Source organism: Neodiprion pinetum, chromosome 7, assembly GCF_021155775.2.
Source record: "Neodiprion pinetum isolate iyNeoPine1 chromosome 7, iyNeoPine1.2, whole genome shotgun sequence".
Taxonomy (NCBI): domain Eukaryota; kingdom Metazoa; phylum Arthropoda; class Insecta; order Hymenoptera; family Diprionidae; genus Neodiprion; species Neodiprion pinetum.
Genome location: NC_060238.1, coordinates 12711701 through 12730611, shown reverse-complemented (window position 1 = coordinate 12730611; position 18911 = coordinate 12711701). Strand labels below are relative to the sequence as shown.

The window sequence follows — 18911 nt, the reverse complement described above, 5'->3', positions numbered from 1 at the left end:
CAAAGGCTCCTTCGCATTCGGAAGTCCAATCAAAAACAACTTCGATTCCTGTGAGAGCATGGAGGGGTCTCGCTATAAAAGCAAAGCCCTCAACGAAACGTCTGTAATAAGTACAAAGTCCTCAGAAACTTTGAATCTTTGCCTTTAAATCGGGACGAGGCCAATTCAAGACCTTTTCTATTGTAGAAGGATCTGTCTTAACACCTTCCGCTGAAACGACGTGTCCGAGAAAAGTTACTTCCTTTTTGAAAAATGACATTTTTTGGGACTCATTTTTAGACCAGCTTGGAATAAACGACTAAAAACCTGCTTAAGATTTTCCAATACCTCATCAAAAGTCTTACCAAACACAATGATGTCATCGAGATAAACTAAACAAATCTTGCCAGTCAGACCTTGAAGGGCGAATTCCATCGCTCTTCCGAAGGTAGGTGATGCATTACAAAGGCCAAAAGGCATAACTTTAAATTGCCAAAGTCCACCTTAACCTGTGACAAAAGCTGTTTCCGCTTTGTCTAACGGATTCATTTCGACTTGCCAATAACCACTCTGTAAATCAATCGTAGAGAACCAACGGGCACCGGAAATTAAATTAAGGGTATCTCCTATCTGAGGGAGCGGATATGCATCTTTCTTGGAGATCTCGTTCAACTTCCTATAATCTATACAAAACCTCTTGGAACCATCTTTTTTATTGACCAAGACAATAGGAGAAGCCCATGGACTAGAAGACGGCTCAATAACATCTGCTGTTCTCATATCCTCTACTAATTTTTCAACTTCCCTGCGACCGTTTAAAGGAAGCCGTCTAGCTGCCTGTTTAATCGGAGCGTTATTCCCTACATCTATCGAATGCTTAGCTATGGTACATCTCCCGATGTCGGCAGAGTCTTTAGCAAAAGTGTCTTTAAAATCGTTAAAAAGGCAAACGAGACTGTTAGTCTGAGCGACATCTAAATCTTTAGAAGACCTAGTAAAGAGTTCCGTGAGATAAGAAGGAACGACTAAAGAGTCCGAAACATGTTCTAAAACGCGCAAAGACGAGAGGGTTTATCACTGTTCAGAAGAGTCAATAAACCTAGACGTTTCAAGGTTGATTTTACGGTAACCAGAACAGAGAGTCGAATCCCCGGTAGAAATGACGCAGTTGTGAGCGGAAAGAAAATCTACGCCTAAAATGCCTTCATCTTCTATATCAGCTACTAGAACTTCATGTGGGGATTGAACACAATCCGCTACTGTTACCTGCACGACCATCTTACCTACGACAGGGGTAGTTGCTCCGGTAGCAGTGCGAATAGACACAGAAGGATTAATTGAAGCAAGAGACGAAATCATATCAGGACGAACAACGGAAATTTCGGCTGCGGTATCTATCACTCACAAATAACCTAGTCCGTTAACGGAACCTTCAGCATATAGGCCGGTACGACGCAGGCCTCTAACCACGAACTGTGAAGCAATAGGGCTAAGGAACTTGGAAGAAACCGATGATATCCGCCCTTTCGAAACATCGGTAGCTAGTTTTCCGAATTCTGAGGAACAGAAGGTTGCGCTGCCCAAACCGGATTAGAGAGAGCCCTCTTGGAGGCATTTTTGCGCCACGAATCTTCCGCAGTCTTCAACTGACGGTCGAGTTTAAAACAATTCTTCGCGATATGTCCTCTTACGCCGCAAAACTGGCACTCTGAAACAGGCCGGTTGGAGTTTGATCTATTGTAACGAGAGAAACCACTATTTTTCCTTCCTGGAAGAGAATCTGAGCTAGGCTGATTGACTGAAGGACGGGACGAAGTATTTTTCGAAGGTTCAGCTTGGCTCAATCGATGAAGTTGACGCGAACCTAAATCCGCTTCGTTTATAGCTTCTAATTCTAAGCCCTTAATAATTGCGTTATGTAGAGAAGTTGGAGCTGCGAGCGTCAGATGATACCGAAGCTCCGGATTCCGAATCGCATTAATGAATTTCGCCCGAGCTATCTAATCTCTAGCTCTTTCTGCACAATCAGTAAGGGAATGTCGAGCGAGACGTTCGATGTCATTTCCGAGAGAGGCTAAATCTTCCTTGGGCCCTTGACGTCTTTTTTCAAACTGAGTGAAATAAAGTTTGGAAAGATGTTCTTCGCCAAACCGGAGTTTAAGAGCCGCACAAATGCTGTCGAAATTTTCAAAATCCGAATCTGAAAGCAATCCAAGAACTACCAAGGCCGGACCAGACAAAGACGCTGTCAAATTAGCTGTTTTCTGGGACGGATTCCAACCATTAACCTTACTAATCATGTTGAATTGACGTTCGTATAGACTCCAAGCAGACGAACCGTCATACGAACCGGGCTTCAAATTCGTTTGTTTCGAGGGCAACTCTACAATACTCGCGGCAGGTACAGGGACCTGATTGAGTCCGAACGAGCTCTGAGTCTGCGGAGGGAAAACATTGACAGTTCCGCGCGATTTTAAAAAGGCCAAGAACTCTGACTGAATATCTACGCTAGGATGAGACGACGCGACAGGAGGCTCAACTACTTTTGAAATATCACGTGACGGAACATCGTGGCATCGCGAAAAAGAGCTAACCTGAGCTTGTCGCGAGACATGAGCAGGTGGAAAATTTTTAGCAACAGGGGGAATTCCGCCTCCCCCGTAAATAGCGTCAGACCTTGATTGATCCGGAATTGAATGAATGGAGGTCCTCCTTGCTGGTACCGGGACTGAAGGAAGAGAAGTCCTTCTACCTGGGGACGGAACTGGGCGTATCGGGAATTCCTGCGGCCGCTCCTGAAGCTTCTGCACACCTTGCAGGATCCCGATCAGCGCCTGGGACACGATTTCTTGTTGTTGACGCTGTTGCGAGAGGAGTTCGTGCAGAAGATTCTGCTGTTCTTGTTGCTGTTGTTGTAGCAGTTGTTGGTGTTGTTGTTGCTGTTGTTGATGTTGTTGTTGCTGCTGAATTTAACGCATCAGTAAATCTTGGTTTCCCTGGATGAGCTCTGCCAAAAGAGCTAGTTGGGGCTGGGGCTGAACCTCAGCTTCCAAACCAGGAGAAACAGGAGGAAACGCCGGTTCAAGGGCCGAAACGCGCCCGGCAGCTCGTCGCTCCGCGCGTGATGTCCTCGACGTAGGAGTTCGTTGCATTATTTTGAATATACTTCTTAACTCTGCCGAGATTCAGAAGGATCCCGCTTCTGACACCAATGTTACGAAACGATAAATTGGGAGCGAAAACGGATTTATTCCGTGAAGAAGCTCTTCTTTCAAAGTCTCGAGATAGACTGTTTTCACAATAATGTCGGTTGACGCAGCAACTGTATCGTGCCTACACGGCAGAGTTACTTGTATTGGGTGTGTATCGTGCCTACACGGCAGAGTTACTTGTATTGGGATACGCGTATGTGATTACGTGTGACACACACCTTCAAATCTGTGCAGAACTCGAAAACAATGGCTACCTGACATGCGCAGTACGGTAAGTCGGAGCCACGCCGGGTCAACACGTGCTGGCACGAGTAGTTGCTTGATACGCGTGAGCCAGACAGCACTCAGGCTCCTCTCCAATTTGGTGAGCCTATAATTCGAATCTCTGATTTGAACTGACTCTAAGTAGTATTTGTCACGATGGTTGTGTTGATACATAACTGAGACAACGCCACTGCGGCATAAGAGGGTCGACACTCGTCGTCACTCCATGACATAGCGCCTCTCGGCCATTCAAATAGCGCCTCTCGGCCATTAAAATAGCGCCTCTCGGCCATTAAGGGAGCGCCTCTCGGCCGTTCCATCTCTCTCTTGTATTCCCACTGGGGAATTAATTATCGCCTTGATAATTATCGTGTAACTAGCTTCCACGCTAGCATCTTGTAAGGCGGTTGAGCTCACCCCTATTGTGTCTTCACTCGAAGCGTCACAATTCTCTCTCCAGATACATCCAGTGCACACATCCACTTATAAATCTAACATTCATTCACATACATTGTACACGATTTCGAGGAGGTTTTTACTCAGTTCCTGCTGAGGTTTTCCTCCTCTGGGCTAATAAACCATCTTTGATTGACCCCTAAACCGAGTGGATTTATTTAAAATACCTAACCTTGCCCATATCAATAATTGTTATAAGTATTAATTTCAAGATGGAAGGGAAGTACGGGAATTAATCCTGGTGGTCAATTTCCGACAAAACAGCAACCTTATTTTTTTTAAAGACATAAGAGGTTTATAAACGTCTGTTATCTATGATGACTACTAGATCATTTAAAAGGGGACAAAACGGGTGATTTCACCCTTTGTAACAATATTTTGTATTTGATTATTTTTTTGTTACATTTTTCATAAAGTCTTATTTGCTAATAAATATTATTATTCAGTTGAGAATATACAGTAATCATTTATATTACAGAGGAAAACGATACGAAGCAAGATAATGAGGCGTACAATGGAACCCACGCGCCGATGTGACGTGCCGCGCTACATAAATTAATTTTTTCCTACAGTAATAATAATTTCTCCATCAAATAAAAATGCGTTATTGATAGAAAATTTGACGTAGAATACGATGGTCGTGCTAAGAACTCGCTACGAGGTGAAGGCAAGTGTTAAAGATCGATTTAAACGTATTAATTATTTATAACAATATAAATTTCAGAATAATCGTAAATAAAAGAATTGTTGTACTAAAATTCATTTTATTAGCTTTGGGTTAAAAAAACGAACTTTCCAGCTCAAATAGAACCGGCGTTATGAATTTTTGAAAATGAGTCTCCATGCCAAAAAACACTAAATTATCAAATTTTCTATCCCCTCTATGTTACGAAATATGTAAAATAAAAAAAACTATAAAACTATCAAAATAATCAGTTCGGTCGTGATGCAGTCGCTATAGGCATGACGTCATCATTTGCATTTAAAATTCAAGTCAGTCCTGTTGGTAAGGTTACCGACTCAGATTCAGGCCTTTTATCGACCGCGTTTTGGCTAATATTGTGTTGCACTACTCTCCGGTGGAGAGTACCACCTTCGAATGGTTTGAAACCGAGGAAACTTACGCAGACGGCGCTTCGATTGATTACAACTTTTAGATTCAGGTCAGCGGCACCTTAAGCTTCCCGCCGTTTGCAGTATCTTCTTGAGTCTTGCAACGACACGGTGTTTCGCATCTTCCAAGAACCTGCTCAAATCTTTATGCCGCAAATTGATCACGGCTTTCGTTCTAATGCGGCTTTCGAAAGCTGTCTCCAAATCTTCCCACGGTATTCGATCGCTCATTTGTCGGCTTTGTAATCCGTCACCCACTTTTCGAAACTGTTTCAATTTAGCTGTCAACGATTTCAAGATTCCAATTCTTATCAAAATTCGTGTCTTCTGTCTGATCGATGACGCGTTGTTTCGTGAAACTTCATTTAAAAGTCTCGTATTTCGGCTTCCAAATCAAATTCACTTTTGAATCTCTGTTGGTGAAAATTTTTCGGATAAAGTCTTAAACGCTGTCTCCATGATTTTTATTAATTTTAAGCACTTTTCGGAATCCATGTTTGTTCCTCCTTCTTTGAATCGCACACACTTGACAAAGTTGCAAGACTTGCCTCAGAATGACTGCTCCACGCTGGCATGATCCCTTTTACGGGCAAGGAACAACATGACTTACGCATTGTCGCAAATTCGCGAACAACCGTATGCAATATTCTTTGACGAAAATTTCAAGATATTTCTTGAATGAACCTGCAACGCGTGTAAGATGGTAGGGCAGGAACGTGGCGAAGAAGTCTCACACATCTCATGTACGAGAGAGCTGTGGTAGTGAACTAATCGCCAGATTGATACATGGAAGTATAGTAGTATTAGTAGATGGGGATGTTTCACTTTGCTTACGGGTGTCAGGTTCACGATTTCGAGATCTACTCACTGGTGCAGTCGAACAGAGTGAGACAGAGGTAATTCGCAAACGCAACCGACAAGTGTCAACTGTTGCACCGAAATCTTTCGACCGCGGGCCGCTCTATGTCAAGTCAAATCTTTTCGGATGATTCCGAGAATTGTTTGTCGACCCAAATTCGTTAAAGGTCGTTGCATGAGCCTCCCAACGTCGTACCTCCCCCTCGAACCCTCTCGATCGTCGGAAAATCTTTTCGAACCTTCTGGAAGCTCAATCTGACACGTGCGAGGATTCTCGGTCTAACCTTCGAGGATTCACAGGGTGCTTGGTAATGTAGTTACTCGATCCCGTTCGATGAGCATGATAACCGAGAGCGCTATTTATCTGGTAGGAGTAAGACTCAAAGTAAATGATAGCTAATTTCACACACTTCTTACCGAAGAAGAACGCACAAGGGATAAAAACTATGTATGGCAATTTCGGGGATTCTTCACCAACGATCATAGTCATTTGGGGGATATTTCACCAACGATCATGGTCATTGCGAAGATTTTTTACCCACGATCGATCGGCAGTGTGCATTCTAACAACGAGGGGTGGGAGTAACCTTCGAGGGTTTGCGTCTGGATAACCTTCAAGGGCTAGCGTCCGGGATTGTTGGTAAAGAAGGTGTTTCTACGCAGAACCGGCCTTGCTATACTACTGTATTCCATATTTCCAAACAATCTCAATTTCAAATACTAGGAAAAATTAGAAAGATTAACGCTCTGCTAATCTAATAAAACAATTAGTTATATTTCATTATTTTGTGAGTATTTGGTAAACCACTGACAACGCTCATCCAAACTAGTGAGCAAGCGTACCCTCAGAGAAAAAAAACCCAAATTGGGTGTAAATTCGTATCCTCAACTTTTTTCTTATTGGAAATTAGGAGTATCTATGAGTTGGGGGTACGAATTTTCATACAAATGGGTTTTTTTTTCGTGACGGTAGGGAGCGAACGAGTACAACAATTACCTATACTTGGTATACCGATCTTGAGTGTGCTTTAGCGAGCAGGGGATTTCAAGCTAGTACCGTATTAAAATATACCTTCACCTTCCGCTATTACAATTTTCCGATCACATACGTGGCGTAAACATACTCGATTAACTCATTTACGAACAAGGTTCATAGATTTTAGTACAAAAGTCACTTTTAATGAAATCGAATCTGCGTACTCTTCCAAGGAAATTACTTGCAAGCCACCCTCGCATGTGTGCATAGTTGCGCCTACGCGTAAAGCCCAGAGCACACGAAATGCGGTAAGCCGTGTGTCCTCACACACACGAGCTGGAGATGCGCCTTCCGTACATTAATACATTGCTGTGATTGGCTGGCACTATCCATACGTATTCGATAATGTATAAGTTTAAACGGAAAGAATAAGAACCGCTTAGTTTTATGTGATCAATTTGTTTACTAAATCCCATGTATGGATTGATTCAATAGGATCAAATTTGATTCCACGAAATAGTGAATTTTTTTATGTTAAAAAAATATTTTTTGTAACACCTGCACGGGAATTTTGACTTCGCGCGCTATGGCGGACGGGCAAAGTAGCCAATTCCCTATAGTTGAAAAACTGTTGGGAAATATCACACAACTGTTAGGAAATAGTATTTTCCTAACAGTTTTCTGAGCTAAACCGATGCAACTAGTGCCATCTAACGTGATGACTCGCGACTACGATCGTGTCCTCTGTGTTGCTGCAACGCGTCTACAGCTAGGTTCGACTACCACCTTTATAATTTTCTCTAGTAGAAGTTCCCATTACAGGTGTTAGAAACGTGTCGTGTGTCACGAGTGTAGGTTGGCGATTCCGGACTCCTGTGAATTGCTGCACTCGCCTTCGGCTCGTACTACAAGCTTCACACTCATCAAAAAACACCGACTTCCCGCATAATTATTAGATATACTATAATTGAAGCGATCGCACGCATTAAACCGCGGGTACCACCTTGAAAAACCGTCAACAAATGTTACAAAGTGTTAAGTCAGGTTCATTATGATACAGTTTTCTGCTGGGTAATGTTCAATACCTCAAAATTTTCGACACGACCTAACGGTTTTACGATATTACCTAACAATTTGGTAATTGTTGGGGAATCGGCCACCTAACGTTCTTCGGTACGCGGGGTCGAACTTCTCATTATATGGGTTACAAAGAATAGAATACGATACGCGTGTGCGTATGTGACCCTCGCTTACGTTTCGTGTTAACTTGTATCGAAACGTACTATTTTGGACCTATCAAATTTAAATGAAATCAACCGCATATTTCAAGAAACTGGTACTATAGGGCCGTGTCTCCCTAATATAGATTTCAAGTCTGTTTGTACCCCTTCACGTCTTCGGGTATTTGCTTTCCGACCACGGAAAGAGTGTTGTGCTACAAGTGTTACTGTTGGGTTCGTCGGGTTATCGAAATGCGTATTCATAAATGGCCAACATGAACGCATTGTTTCAATCTTTGCAATGATTGCAGGCCCCTATCAGAACAGTGTGCTCTACCACGCTATCAAAACAGAAATGACTCAACTCTAACTACATTATCGAATTGAGAAGTGGGACTCGATATTTTTTGCAATATTCTGTGTAGAATTCAGTAAAGTGTGAGAAAATGCATATAAGTATTGTATGAATGCAGCCGGCAGAAGCCGGTCAGGACTGCAGCCCCTGGTGGCGGTAAATGGGCAAAGTCTTCACCCAGAGGAGGGAGAGGGACATCTAAAATGAATGCTTTAAATATGCAATGTCACGACGTTCAGTTACAGTAAAAATCAGTAAAATGGTTGTAAAAGCTGTCGGAGCTATCTCGAACTGCAATTGTTGAAGTTATTTTAAATTTTTATATGAAAAATCACGATCATTTTTTCTTTTATGTAAGCGTCATAATTTTATCAATCTAAAAATTACAGTAGTATTAAAAGTTCATAATAATACAAAAATAAATAGTTCCAAATTGAAAGAGAAGAGAGAAACCCCAAAAAAATAAAAAAATCTAGTTTGCCGAAAATGAGAAATTTTTTCGCGCACTCGTAGTAACAACTATAGAAAGGAATCGTGTTCCACTACCACCCCACTTTTCAGGTCCAAAAACTAAACATTTCGGTTGAGCTGGGAATACGCTGTTTTCTTTTAACCAAATGTCCTTTTACCCAAGGTATTCGGTCATAGATACAATAATTTTGTTCTGTGTAAATTAAAATTGCATCCCAACACACAAGTGAATGCGACTTTATGAATTGAATTTGTCATGAAAATATTCATTTTAACGAATGTGTAGTATTTTGAACTGTAAACGTATCAGATTATAATTTATGTTTGCAAGTGCTATTTATGTGAATTGTAAATGTCTGCTGTAATTTATAGATACCATGAGCTTAGATATATTGTTGCCTTTATTACCATAAAAATTTTGAGCTGTATCATAAATATAGTAACTAATAGCAAAATTCATTATAACTATTCACACATACTTAAGCTCACGATAATACTATTACGTTCGTGGTATTCAAACTTCCCATGAAAATAAAATATTCACTGTGATACATCGTTGGACATAGGTACATTACACTTTTCTTTCAGTGCCAAACCTGTCTATGAGTCTTTCAGTAAAAGCTAGAAGGGACTGCGAATTTTAATTAAGATAATTAATAGAGAAATGCACTTGGGAGAGGTATAAACGAAAACTTGATGTGAGCCACTTTGATTCGTCCATGAGTCCGCCTATGAGAATTCCATATATGCTGTAATGTGGCATTTTCGATGCGCATTCCAAACGACTCCCCGAACCCTAGATGGAGCCCGAAATCAGGGATCCCGCGGATCAGACCGCGAATCATTTCGAAAAAGAGCGCCAGGACAAAAGTCACGCATCCGATACTCCGAGGGGGGACAATTTTCGGTTTGGCCAAGACAATTTTTCAGAATTTTTGTTTTTTTTTTGGTTTCGAGTACATGCGGCATCATACACGGGATCGGCGGCAAATTCGAATGACCTCACGAAAATACAGTCGCGACGGATCGCAACGAAAGGAGGGCCTCTCACGAGGCTACGGAGAGAGCGTCAACGTAGAACTCTGCCGCGAGAGAACCCAAGGCGGACGAGATTCCCGTTGGTGGCCAACCAGCCGTAGCCTCCCCTCACCACGCTGACGTCAGGAAACCTCGCGAAGTCGTCACCACGCCACTGTCAAACTATGGCATAGCGGAGACTCGACAGCCAATCATCACCCCGCCACAGCGGGCACCAAATATAGCGATAAGTTAGGCTATAAGAATTTCGGAAAGAAAACACCAATGAGAGCATGAGAGTTTTTCACGACGGATAGCGCCTATGTTCGAGGCATGTCCGAATTGCGGCTCTCATTAGCGAAGCTCGAAACTTGAGTCCTGGCAACATTTCGCGACAGTCGAGTTTGATAGAAATTTACAAAAAAAAAAAAGAACCTCCTTGAAGTGTGTGCCATGGCCGAAACGGGAGTTGGCGAATTCGTGGTGTGGTTGCGAAGCGGTAAGCGCTATTAATTCTTTGCGAACGCATTTCGAGTGCAGGTAGATCGGCGCACCGGCACCCGGTTGGCCAAGTCCTTGTTGAGTTAGAGTAGTACTCGAAATTCGTTGGCCGATCTCCTTGTTGATGACCGTAGCCTGAGTTTTCGCGATAACGCATAGAGTCAATTCGGTTCCTGTAGAGTCTCGTGTAAATTCACGGTTTTGAGTGGAGCCAATTTCGGTTTGAAATTGAGTGTAGCCAAATTCCGCTGCACAGGGTCTCGTCGAGTCTGCGTATGTAAAAAGTGTCACCTCTCGTGTAGGTCGCGTATTATCGTGCGTAGACGCTCAGATTAGCGGGACGGCTTGTAAATTTTTTGGAAATGGCGACTGCGACGTAAGTTAGGATGCGCTTAGATAACAGCCAGGCGATTCCCGTGGTGATCGGCGCCATTAAAAATAACGGCTAGAGATGCGAATAGCGCGTCGAGTCACATTCTCTTTCGTTTGATTATGGAATTAGTGTTTCTTGGCTAGGTCGGCGATTAGCGCTGTAGCTAGTAGAGGGCGAACGCGGTTAGCACGTCGAATAAAATTCTGTCTTTTTTTTTTGTTTTGGAGATATTGTTTAGTATTGAGGCAGCGACTAGCGTAAGAAGGAATAAGAGATCACCCAAATTTAGCCATTTAATTTTCTTTCTTCTTTTCTGTTATATTATTTTTTTTTTCTTGTGTTGGTTAAATCTAAGTAATTTAGTGTGAATCGCGAATAGCGAATTGCGAATTATTCTATCGATTATTTGGTCGCGGTATATCGCATTACCGATTTCGAGGCGTGTTGATCACGCCAGGTGCCCAACAAATTTCGCGATATTGTTTTAGGTCCAGGATACCTCGCGGACGCCGATTTATTGTGAACGTGGTAAGTTCTCGGTCATTTTCTCCGAGTGACCGAGGAGTGGGAAAAATCCACGTTACAATGCATAAGTTACACACATAGTCGCAGACTTCGCACTGGTGTTAATATTTTTATTTCAATCTCCAATATATTTGTTTTATATAAGACATGGATGGTCCTTATTTGGTGGTCGGAAAACTTTTCATTGCCATCCCCCTGTCTCCTCTGGCCCAGATCGGTTCCAAATCATTCGAAAAAAAATTAATGTCAAGTTTTGAGCTGCTGTCTACAGAATTATTCGAAATTGTGTAAAATTATGTGTGTATAATTCTATATAATTTTATCAAATTAAATTCAAGACATAATTTTATATAAATTCATCCGATCATATGAAAAAATTTTTTCTCGGGTATTTGCACATTAATTCAAGTAAACTAATTTAACCCTTCTGGGTGTCACGAAAAAGCTTGACTTGTTTGTTCCAGAATAAAGTCCGCGTAACTTGATTTGAATTTTTCGGAATTTGATGACTGTATTTCGATAAACGTTTCTGCGCTCTGATTGGCAGTGAACATGTTTTTCAACGCACTAAAAGCACCAATACTTACAGATGGAATTCAAGTCAATTGAACATTTTGACAAACCTGACAAATATTGGTTTACGAAGAGATAAATATTTCAACCAATCGTACGACACTTAGAAATTGTTCGAAAATGCACTTCCAATTTGTCATTTAGTTAGAAATTAATAGTTATTGTGATATAAATCTTCGGATGAGTGAACAATGAATTGCATGTAACATCGTAAATTAACTCACGGTTTGGGTGCCTCAACGGGTGAGGTTTCCTGTTTTGGCTGGATCTCCTCAACTGAAGTAACTTTGGCCGGAGTCAATTTCGTCACTAAAACAATAAGAGACATGTTGTGCATAAGTTCTGACACATTGTTCGAAGAGCTAATGTAACATCTTAGAATATTTTGGTATTAGTTAGTATGGTAAAGTTTAGAAACTTCACGTAGACATACAACGAAGCGCTGTTAACTGTCGTGCCTCATTACCATACACCCTTTGGATGTTTTTTCACAATTTGCTTTAGTATGAAATTACAGTAGTACGTGATAGAAGAGAACAGAAAGAAAAAAAAACAAAGTGATATTTTTAATATTTCTTGAAATATCGTGGCAAAACTACTAGAAAATATCATTTCGAGGAAAACGCGTTCAAAGTTTTCGTGCAGTACTACAGCAAAAACATTGCAACTTACGTAAGTTAAAAATCCCCGGCGCTGTAGAGGGACTTCTCGAGTTTAGCTGTTTCTGTCGCGCCAAAATGTTTGAATGAGATTTAACTATCTAATTTTAAGAAAAAATAGAAATAATTTGAATTTTTTCGATTCCTAGTCTGCTCAATGAAATAATACAAATATGATATTTTTGCATATCAGCGACACTGAAGGAAAATAATAAAATGAAAAGTTTTCAGAACGCTATTGCTATCCCGACAGAAATTAAACTAAAATGATTTCGCTTTTCTCAGTCAAAGTTTTTAATACTAGAATGTCACAATAAGAGCGAATTTTGTTAGGAAACAATTCAGCTCTTCGATATTAATCGACAAATCTGAGAAGACAGTACGAACTCACATATTGAAGTGTTTTGTGACATTCCGATAGAAGGTTTTCCTGTTATCGTGCGTAAAGTTCGAATTTGTGCATTCATTTGCTTGCACAAAATGCCACTTTCGCACACGCTGAAAAGAGCGTTCGGGAATTAGCAAAGCGCGGGAATGTATAAGAATGTATGCGCGATACCGAGGCGTATCCATGTTATCACATTATTATTAAAACAACTTTGAAATACATGAGAGAAATTAATGACATTGTAGTCAGGCGGCTAGGTGATTAGCAAAGTAAGTCTCCGGTAAAGCATCTTCAAACACCAGGTTCGAAATTTTCGAATTTGCATTCTCTACCAATTTTTCTCGCGTAATAGCATATTTCGATACGCGAGGCCAAACGAGCGTTTTGCGCACTACGAGTCTGAAGACAGCGCAAAGCAGAGGCGAAGCCGAGTGCGCAAAATGCTTCCTTGGCCTGCGTGTCGAACACTAATTTTTTTTATTAATGTAATGCACAATCCGAGATCTGTGAAATTGAACGAACAATCCAAACAATCCAAAAATACCGAAACGATGAAAAAAAAAAATGAAAAAAAATAACGAACCTAAATGAACCCAAACGAATCTAATCGAATCCAAATGTATCCAATCGAACCGAAATGACAAACCGAACCCAAACAAACCCAACCAAAACGAACACAACCCAAACTGCGACCCACGTGGGCGGCGGGGCGGCAGCCCCCCGGCGGGGGCTAGTGGTGGAGCCCCAGTGGGAGTAGGATGGCGAAAGTAGTATAGCAAGGCGGGTTCTGAGTACAAACACCTTCTTTACCGACCGAGCCGCTCTGCGCAGCCCAGTGCAAACCCTTAAAGGTTACCCCCACTCTCGGCAGATAAAACCATGCAACCTTACCGACAGTTGTATCGGTCGACGGTGGAAATCGCACTGCTTTGCCGGCAATTCTTATCGATCAAGGGTCAAAATCGTGCTGTTTTACCGACAATCTTACCGACCGAAGGTCAAAGTCTGTAGTGCTCGCCTGCCAACGGTATAGGGCGCAGCGGGGGCGAGAACTTTTTTACCGTCCCGAATTCCTTTCCCGCGGTAGGACTGCTGATGTGTAACATCAACCACCCTCACATTCTTTTCCCACGTTATCAACCATGTGACATTCCAAAATTAATGGTTCCGAGAATTGTTTGGCTCAAAATTCAACGTCGCACCGAAATCCTTTGACCGCATGCCGCTCACCATCGGACGATTTCGAGAATTATTTTTCACTTACTCGGATGTCGGTTTGATATCCAAAGTCGACCGATAGCCGCAGTACATTCAAAGCCATGGATCTGCGGTGTTGGGTTACTATCGCCCTGGGAATGCTAAAAGGTGCGTGCGCATACACAAACATACGTATTTGATATCAGCCACGTGACATTCCTTACCCTCCACCAAATTTCAAATTATGTGGTGGGGGAACGTTATATAAGCGAAAAGTGAAAACTTCATCGCCAGTCTGAAGCTGTTCTTCTTGCAAATGAGAAGTGCTCTGGAACAACAACGTGAATTGAAGAAACGACTAGAACTGCTCCTCAAGAATATTGGAGAAGTAAAACATCTGCCGAAAATCAGATCTGACCTCAATCAACTCACAAGAGATTTTGAGCACATACAACTCGACCGTAACGATCATGGACTTTTCAAAATTGAACGAAGTCGCTCGCCTGGAGACATTTCTGCCCTTGAAAAACCTTTCGGACCTTGAAGTATACTTCGAATACCGAGTCAGTGGCGTTCGTCGGGTTAAAACGAAATTTGGTGACAAAATCGTTCTGGACTTGGATGACTCTTTCACAATTTTTCTGCCCAACCGACTGACCAAGGCCCTTCAAGAAGATGAAGATTTGTTCCAGAAGGTGACGACAGCCAGTAAGGAGATACGGTTGCATCTACGCTATCTTGGCGGACCCTACGGTCAACTTGAATTCGTATAAGGATAATCTGAGTATCACATTCAAATATTCAGTGTCCTGTGTAAGTCTTACGTTTAATAAACAAAAAAAAGATTGGAATTATAAACATTTTTTCATTTATCGCCTAACCGGCTTGTATACCTTTGATCCTACGTACGTTTTGTACCTTGTAATTGTATCTAGAATTAGGTCTCAAAATCTAAGAAAATGCTACTCCGAACACCACTAAGCAACGATGGAGGGTTTCGAGCTGCGTTTACGTCATGTAATGTGAACTCTACGATGAGTATTTGGACGGGTTCAGACAAGACCAGAGTGCAAGGTCGGCCGATAGCTGCGGTAGTATATATTCAGAGCCAAGGATCTGCGGTGTTGGGTTACTATCGCTCTAGGAATGCAAAACATAACTCTGTTTGAGTACTGCTCGGTCAAGGATGGAGAGCAAGGTCGAATCTTACATAAGCTTCGTATTGAAAAAAATTCTCTCTTAAGAGCTCTTAAGAGAAGGTGTAAAACTATTTCATGAATATTCTTTGGAAAAAAACAGTTTTATTGAGTACAATTTTTAGAGTACGGTTGACAATTACTTCACAAAAATAGTACAATAATTTTATTCAACAGTATCATAACCAGGGTGATATATTCGCCAGGAATGCGGGACCGTTCTTGTAGATGCTTCTGCGCAGTAACACAAATCGTACACCCTCGCCATCCGGACAGTATGATGATTTTGTAACCAATTTTAAAGTATGCAAACGTTTTGTGCTGCGCAGATTGCGTTAGGTATTGTATGAACGTCGCATCTTAGAGACGCAGCTGAAGTTTTTTGCAGGGTTTGAAGCGACGGGCACTCAAAGTCCAGCATATCGATGATTTCAACTTTCGGAACGATTTTGAGTAACCAATCTCGTTTTTCTTCTCCTTTTACGTACACGGTTTCAGCTTTGCACAGCCTGTCTTCAATGGTCCACTCAACTTCCTCAAAAGAGATGGTTCGACAGCTCCAAGATAATCCGTGAAAATCGCGTTCTAACCAAGAATTTTGGCTTTTGTATTTGACGTCCAGTAAATCCCATTCGTAAGGTGGCTTGAAGAAAAACACTGATGGAGATGCTTCCGAGTAGATTGAAATTATAGCCAATTCTTTTAATGTGAAGGTATTGTTGAAAGGTCTACGAAAGCCTTGTATGTCAACGATAAGCTCCATCTTTGAACAGTGCGAGATGGTGGGAACGGGTCAGCTTTTATACCAACTTTTTCACCCCACCACTGAGCGGGTTGTATTCGACAATACGATCGTGAACAATCAAGCAGTACGCCGATGTTTCAGCGGGAAAGTTGGCTCTAGCTTCAAATTCAAGACGGATGTCGACAGGTCCGTACTTTAAAGATTTGTTTTGTTTTGAACAGTCGATAACGAACAAGGAGACGTCTCGAAGGAATTCACTCTTTGTCAGCAACGGCTCGGGGTTCTTGTCGTAGTAGGTAGCTTGGAAGTTTGCGTACATTTCGTACAGGAGCGCGTAGAGATTATGACTCATGTTGAGGTTCAGGTTACCGTACGGATAAGATTGAGAGTTTGAAAATAGCTTGACGTCCGTGATATTCCGATGATCGAAATGACTTGCGTTCTTGCCAGTCTTGTTCTTTCTACTTCTTTGGAGACCCAAAATGACGTACCGAGATTTTTCAAGCTGAGTGGAAGTATTCACAGTCCAAACGTGTTTCGATGTTGTGGGAAGTAAGGGATATTCGTACAATTCCCAACTGCGGAAGCTCATCGAAATAGGCGGATCTCTCTGAATAAAATTTAGTAGGTCAACTTTTTTCTGATCCGCGAGTTTCAAATACGGTATTAGCCATTCCACTGCATTGATCGTGATTTTAAATTCCTCCTCTTGAGTCTGCATGATTGCGTTGACGTCAGTTTTTGATCTCGTCAAAATAACTCATGTTTAGCGTTGACAACGATCTTGCGGTAGTCTTCGGAGAAACCCAGTATCATGCTGAGCGGTATCAGTACGTCAAAATTACCGTCGGCATCGGTTAATTTTTTCTTCTCTTCTACATCAAGCCATCCAGCGTTCTCCATCAGCTAAGTCTGACCAGGGTGCAGGGAAGCGTAACCCTTCATGAGACTTGTCAAGCCAACGTTCTTGCTTCTATCAACCTCAACTGCGTTAATTTCGTAGCGAATTTCTTCAAACGGATGACAGATCGCGTTGTTTACGAACTGTGTGTTCACAGTAGCTGTACCATCAGGTTTGAGGAGTCGTCCGTGGATATGTACCGAACTTTTGCTGGGTAATATGCATAAATCCTGATGCTGGACGGTGATTCTAATTTCATCGCTGTTGTTGAAAGTTGATTAGGCGTAAGGTTTGTGAGCGTGAATCTCGTAATGCGTAACGGATTCGTCAAAGACGACTGGTGTTTGTATGTTTAAGATTTCTTCCTCCATGGTACGTAGCAGATGATAAAAAAGCAAAATCGGATTTTGAGTTGTCGGAAATTCCTCTTCCAAAAGTGGTCAGTTTCAGACCCAGAGCTATCAGGAACTCCACGTTTCGAGGTGTTAACGGTTCGGGAATCGATCGATGACTGACTTGATCGGGGCATGCCGACTTACTGATATACCTACTCTTTGACAGTCTGTTGTATACAATTCCCATTGTTTATTGCGATTTGACGTGTAGTCTCACAGTAGTAACTTCACCGCGAAAATTAACCAGGTCTCCGTCTTGATCCACTAACCGGAGCTGAACGTGATCCATGGTCCTGACGGTGAACGGAAGATAAATGACGTGCAACTGTACTTCCACGATCTTATATCCTGGTGGGACAGTCGGGAAAAACTCGTGAATAGTGTGTACTTTGTGTCCATTGACGTAGGCGCCCGTTGTAATGCTACACTCGACTCGCAACGCGTTGACCTTGAGTATAGTTACAGGCACGTCTGATTCGTGAGTTTTATCAACCTCCAATACACGTGGTGTAAATCCCAAAAGTTGAGCAATGGAATCATTCGGCTCGAAGTTGATCGTGTGGTTGCATGTGATTTCGCTGCGTAATGTATTATTGTTGGGTTTGATGGCGAGCCTGATATCTGTATTTCTTAGCTCGTTTTAAGGATACTTCTCTTTGTCCTCGATCTCGTAGCTGCCGGTAGGTATGGTGATCACTTTTCTAGCTACAAAAATTTTATTGTGACCGACATCAACGTTGGGAATCGAATTAAAGGTTAACAATTCTACCAAGCCAAGAGCACAACTTTTATCACGAGCAAGTTCGATCGGTGGGAAATATTGAGCCTCGAGTATCGAAGAGGTTCCCGACATCGTTAACGTTAACGAATCATCCATGACTGCGAGTGGTAGACTGACTTTGACGAATTACGCACCATGTTTATATGTATAGCTCACCACTTAGAAATTTCAGACACGAGTGTCCGCATTCAAATGTATCATAATCCTGGTACCTTTCATGATTGTGTTTGACGCTACCAACGCCGAGGTATTTTATGAGGTCTGAGGGTGGTTAAAGGTTGCCGAAACTGTCAAAGTAATCGATATTATTGTCGCGTTTCTTGTATGCAACCCAGTGTGTTCCCGGACCGTCTTTGTCGTCAAGGTTGATTATATCTGACTCGTTTTTTCGTGGGCCGTTTTCGGGCATTTCGTTTCGCATGAAAACACCGCGGAAATACGGAACCTCAAAGATTTTTGCATATTTCAACAAGTCCCAATCAGTCAACGCTCGACGTGGTAGCATCGCATCTAGTTTTTTGAAAGATGGAGACCAAGACCTGTTTTGTACGGTTTTATATGAAGCCCTTTGCGCAACGCAATAGCTTCCATAGTTTTGTTGTGTCGTTTGCTTTCCTCCAATTCTCGTTTAGCCGCGCTCACATCGTTCACAGCTTTTGCTATACCTGCCGCACCACCGGCTAACGCGCCTGTAGCACTAAGTCCGGCAAAAATAGGAATCAAAAACGGTAGAAAACCACCGACTTTTGAAGGTAC

At 42.0% G+C, this 18911-nt stretch overlaps 1 protein-coding gene across 1 annotated transcript in view; it reads right to left on the bottom strand.

The window, feature by feature from the left end:
• The window catches only part of Fife (regulating synaptic membrane exocytosis protein fife), a 2091151-nt gene that overhangs the window by 1583380 nt on the left and 488860 nt on the right, over positions 1–18911 (bottom strand). The window contains exon 4 of the mRNA XM_069137999.1: positions 12118–12202. Within this exon, the coding sequence (XP_068994100.1) occupies positions 12118–12202 (85 nt within the window). The remainder of the gene's footprint in view (positions 1–12117; positions 12203–18911) is intronic.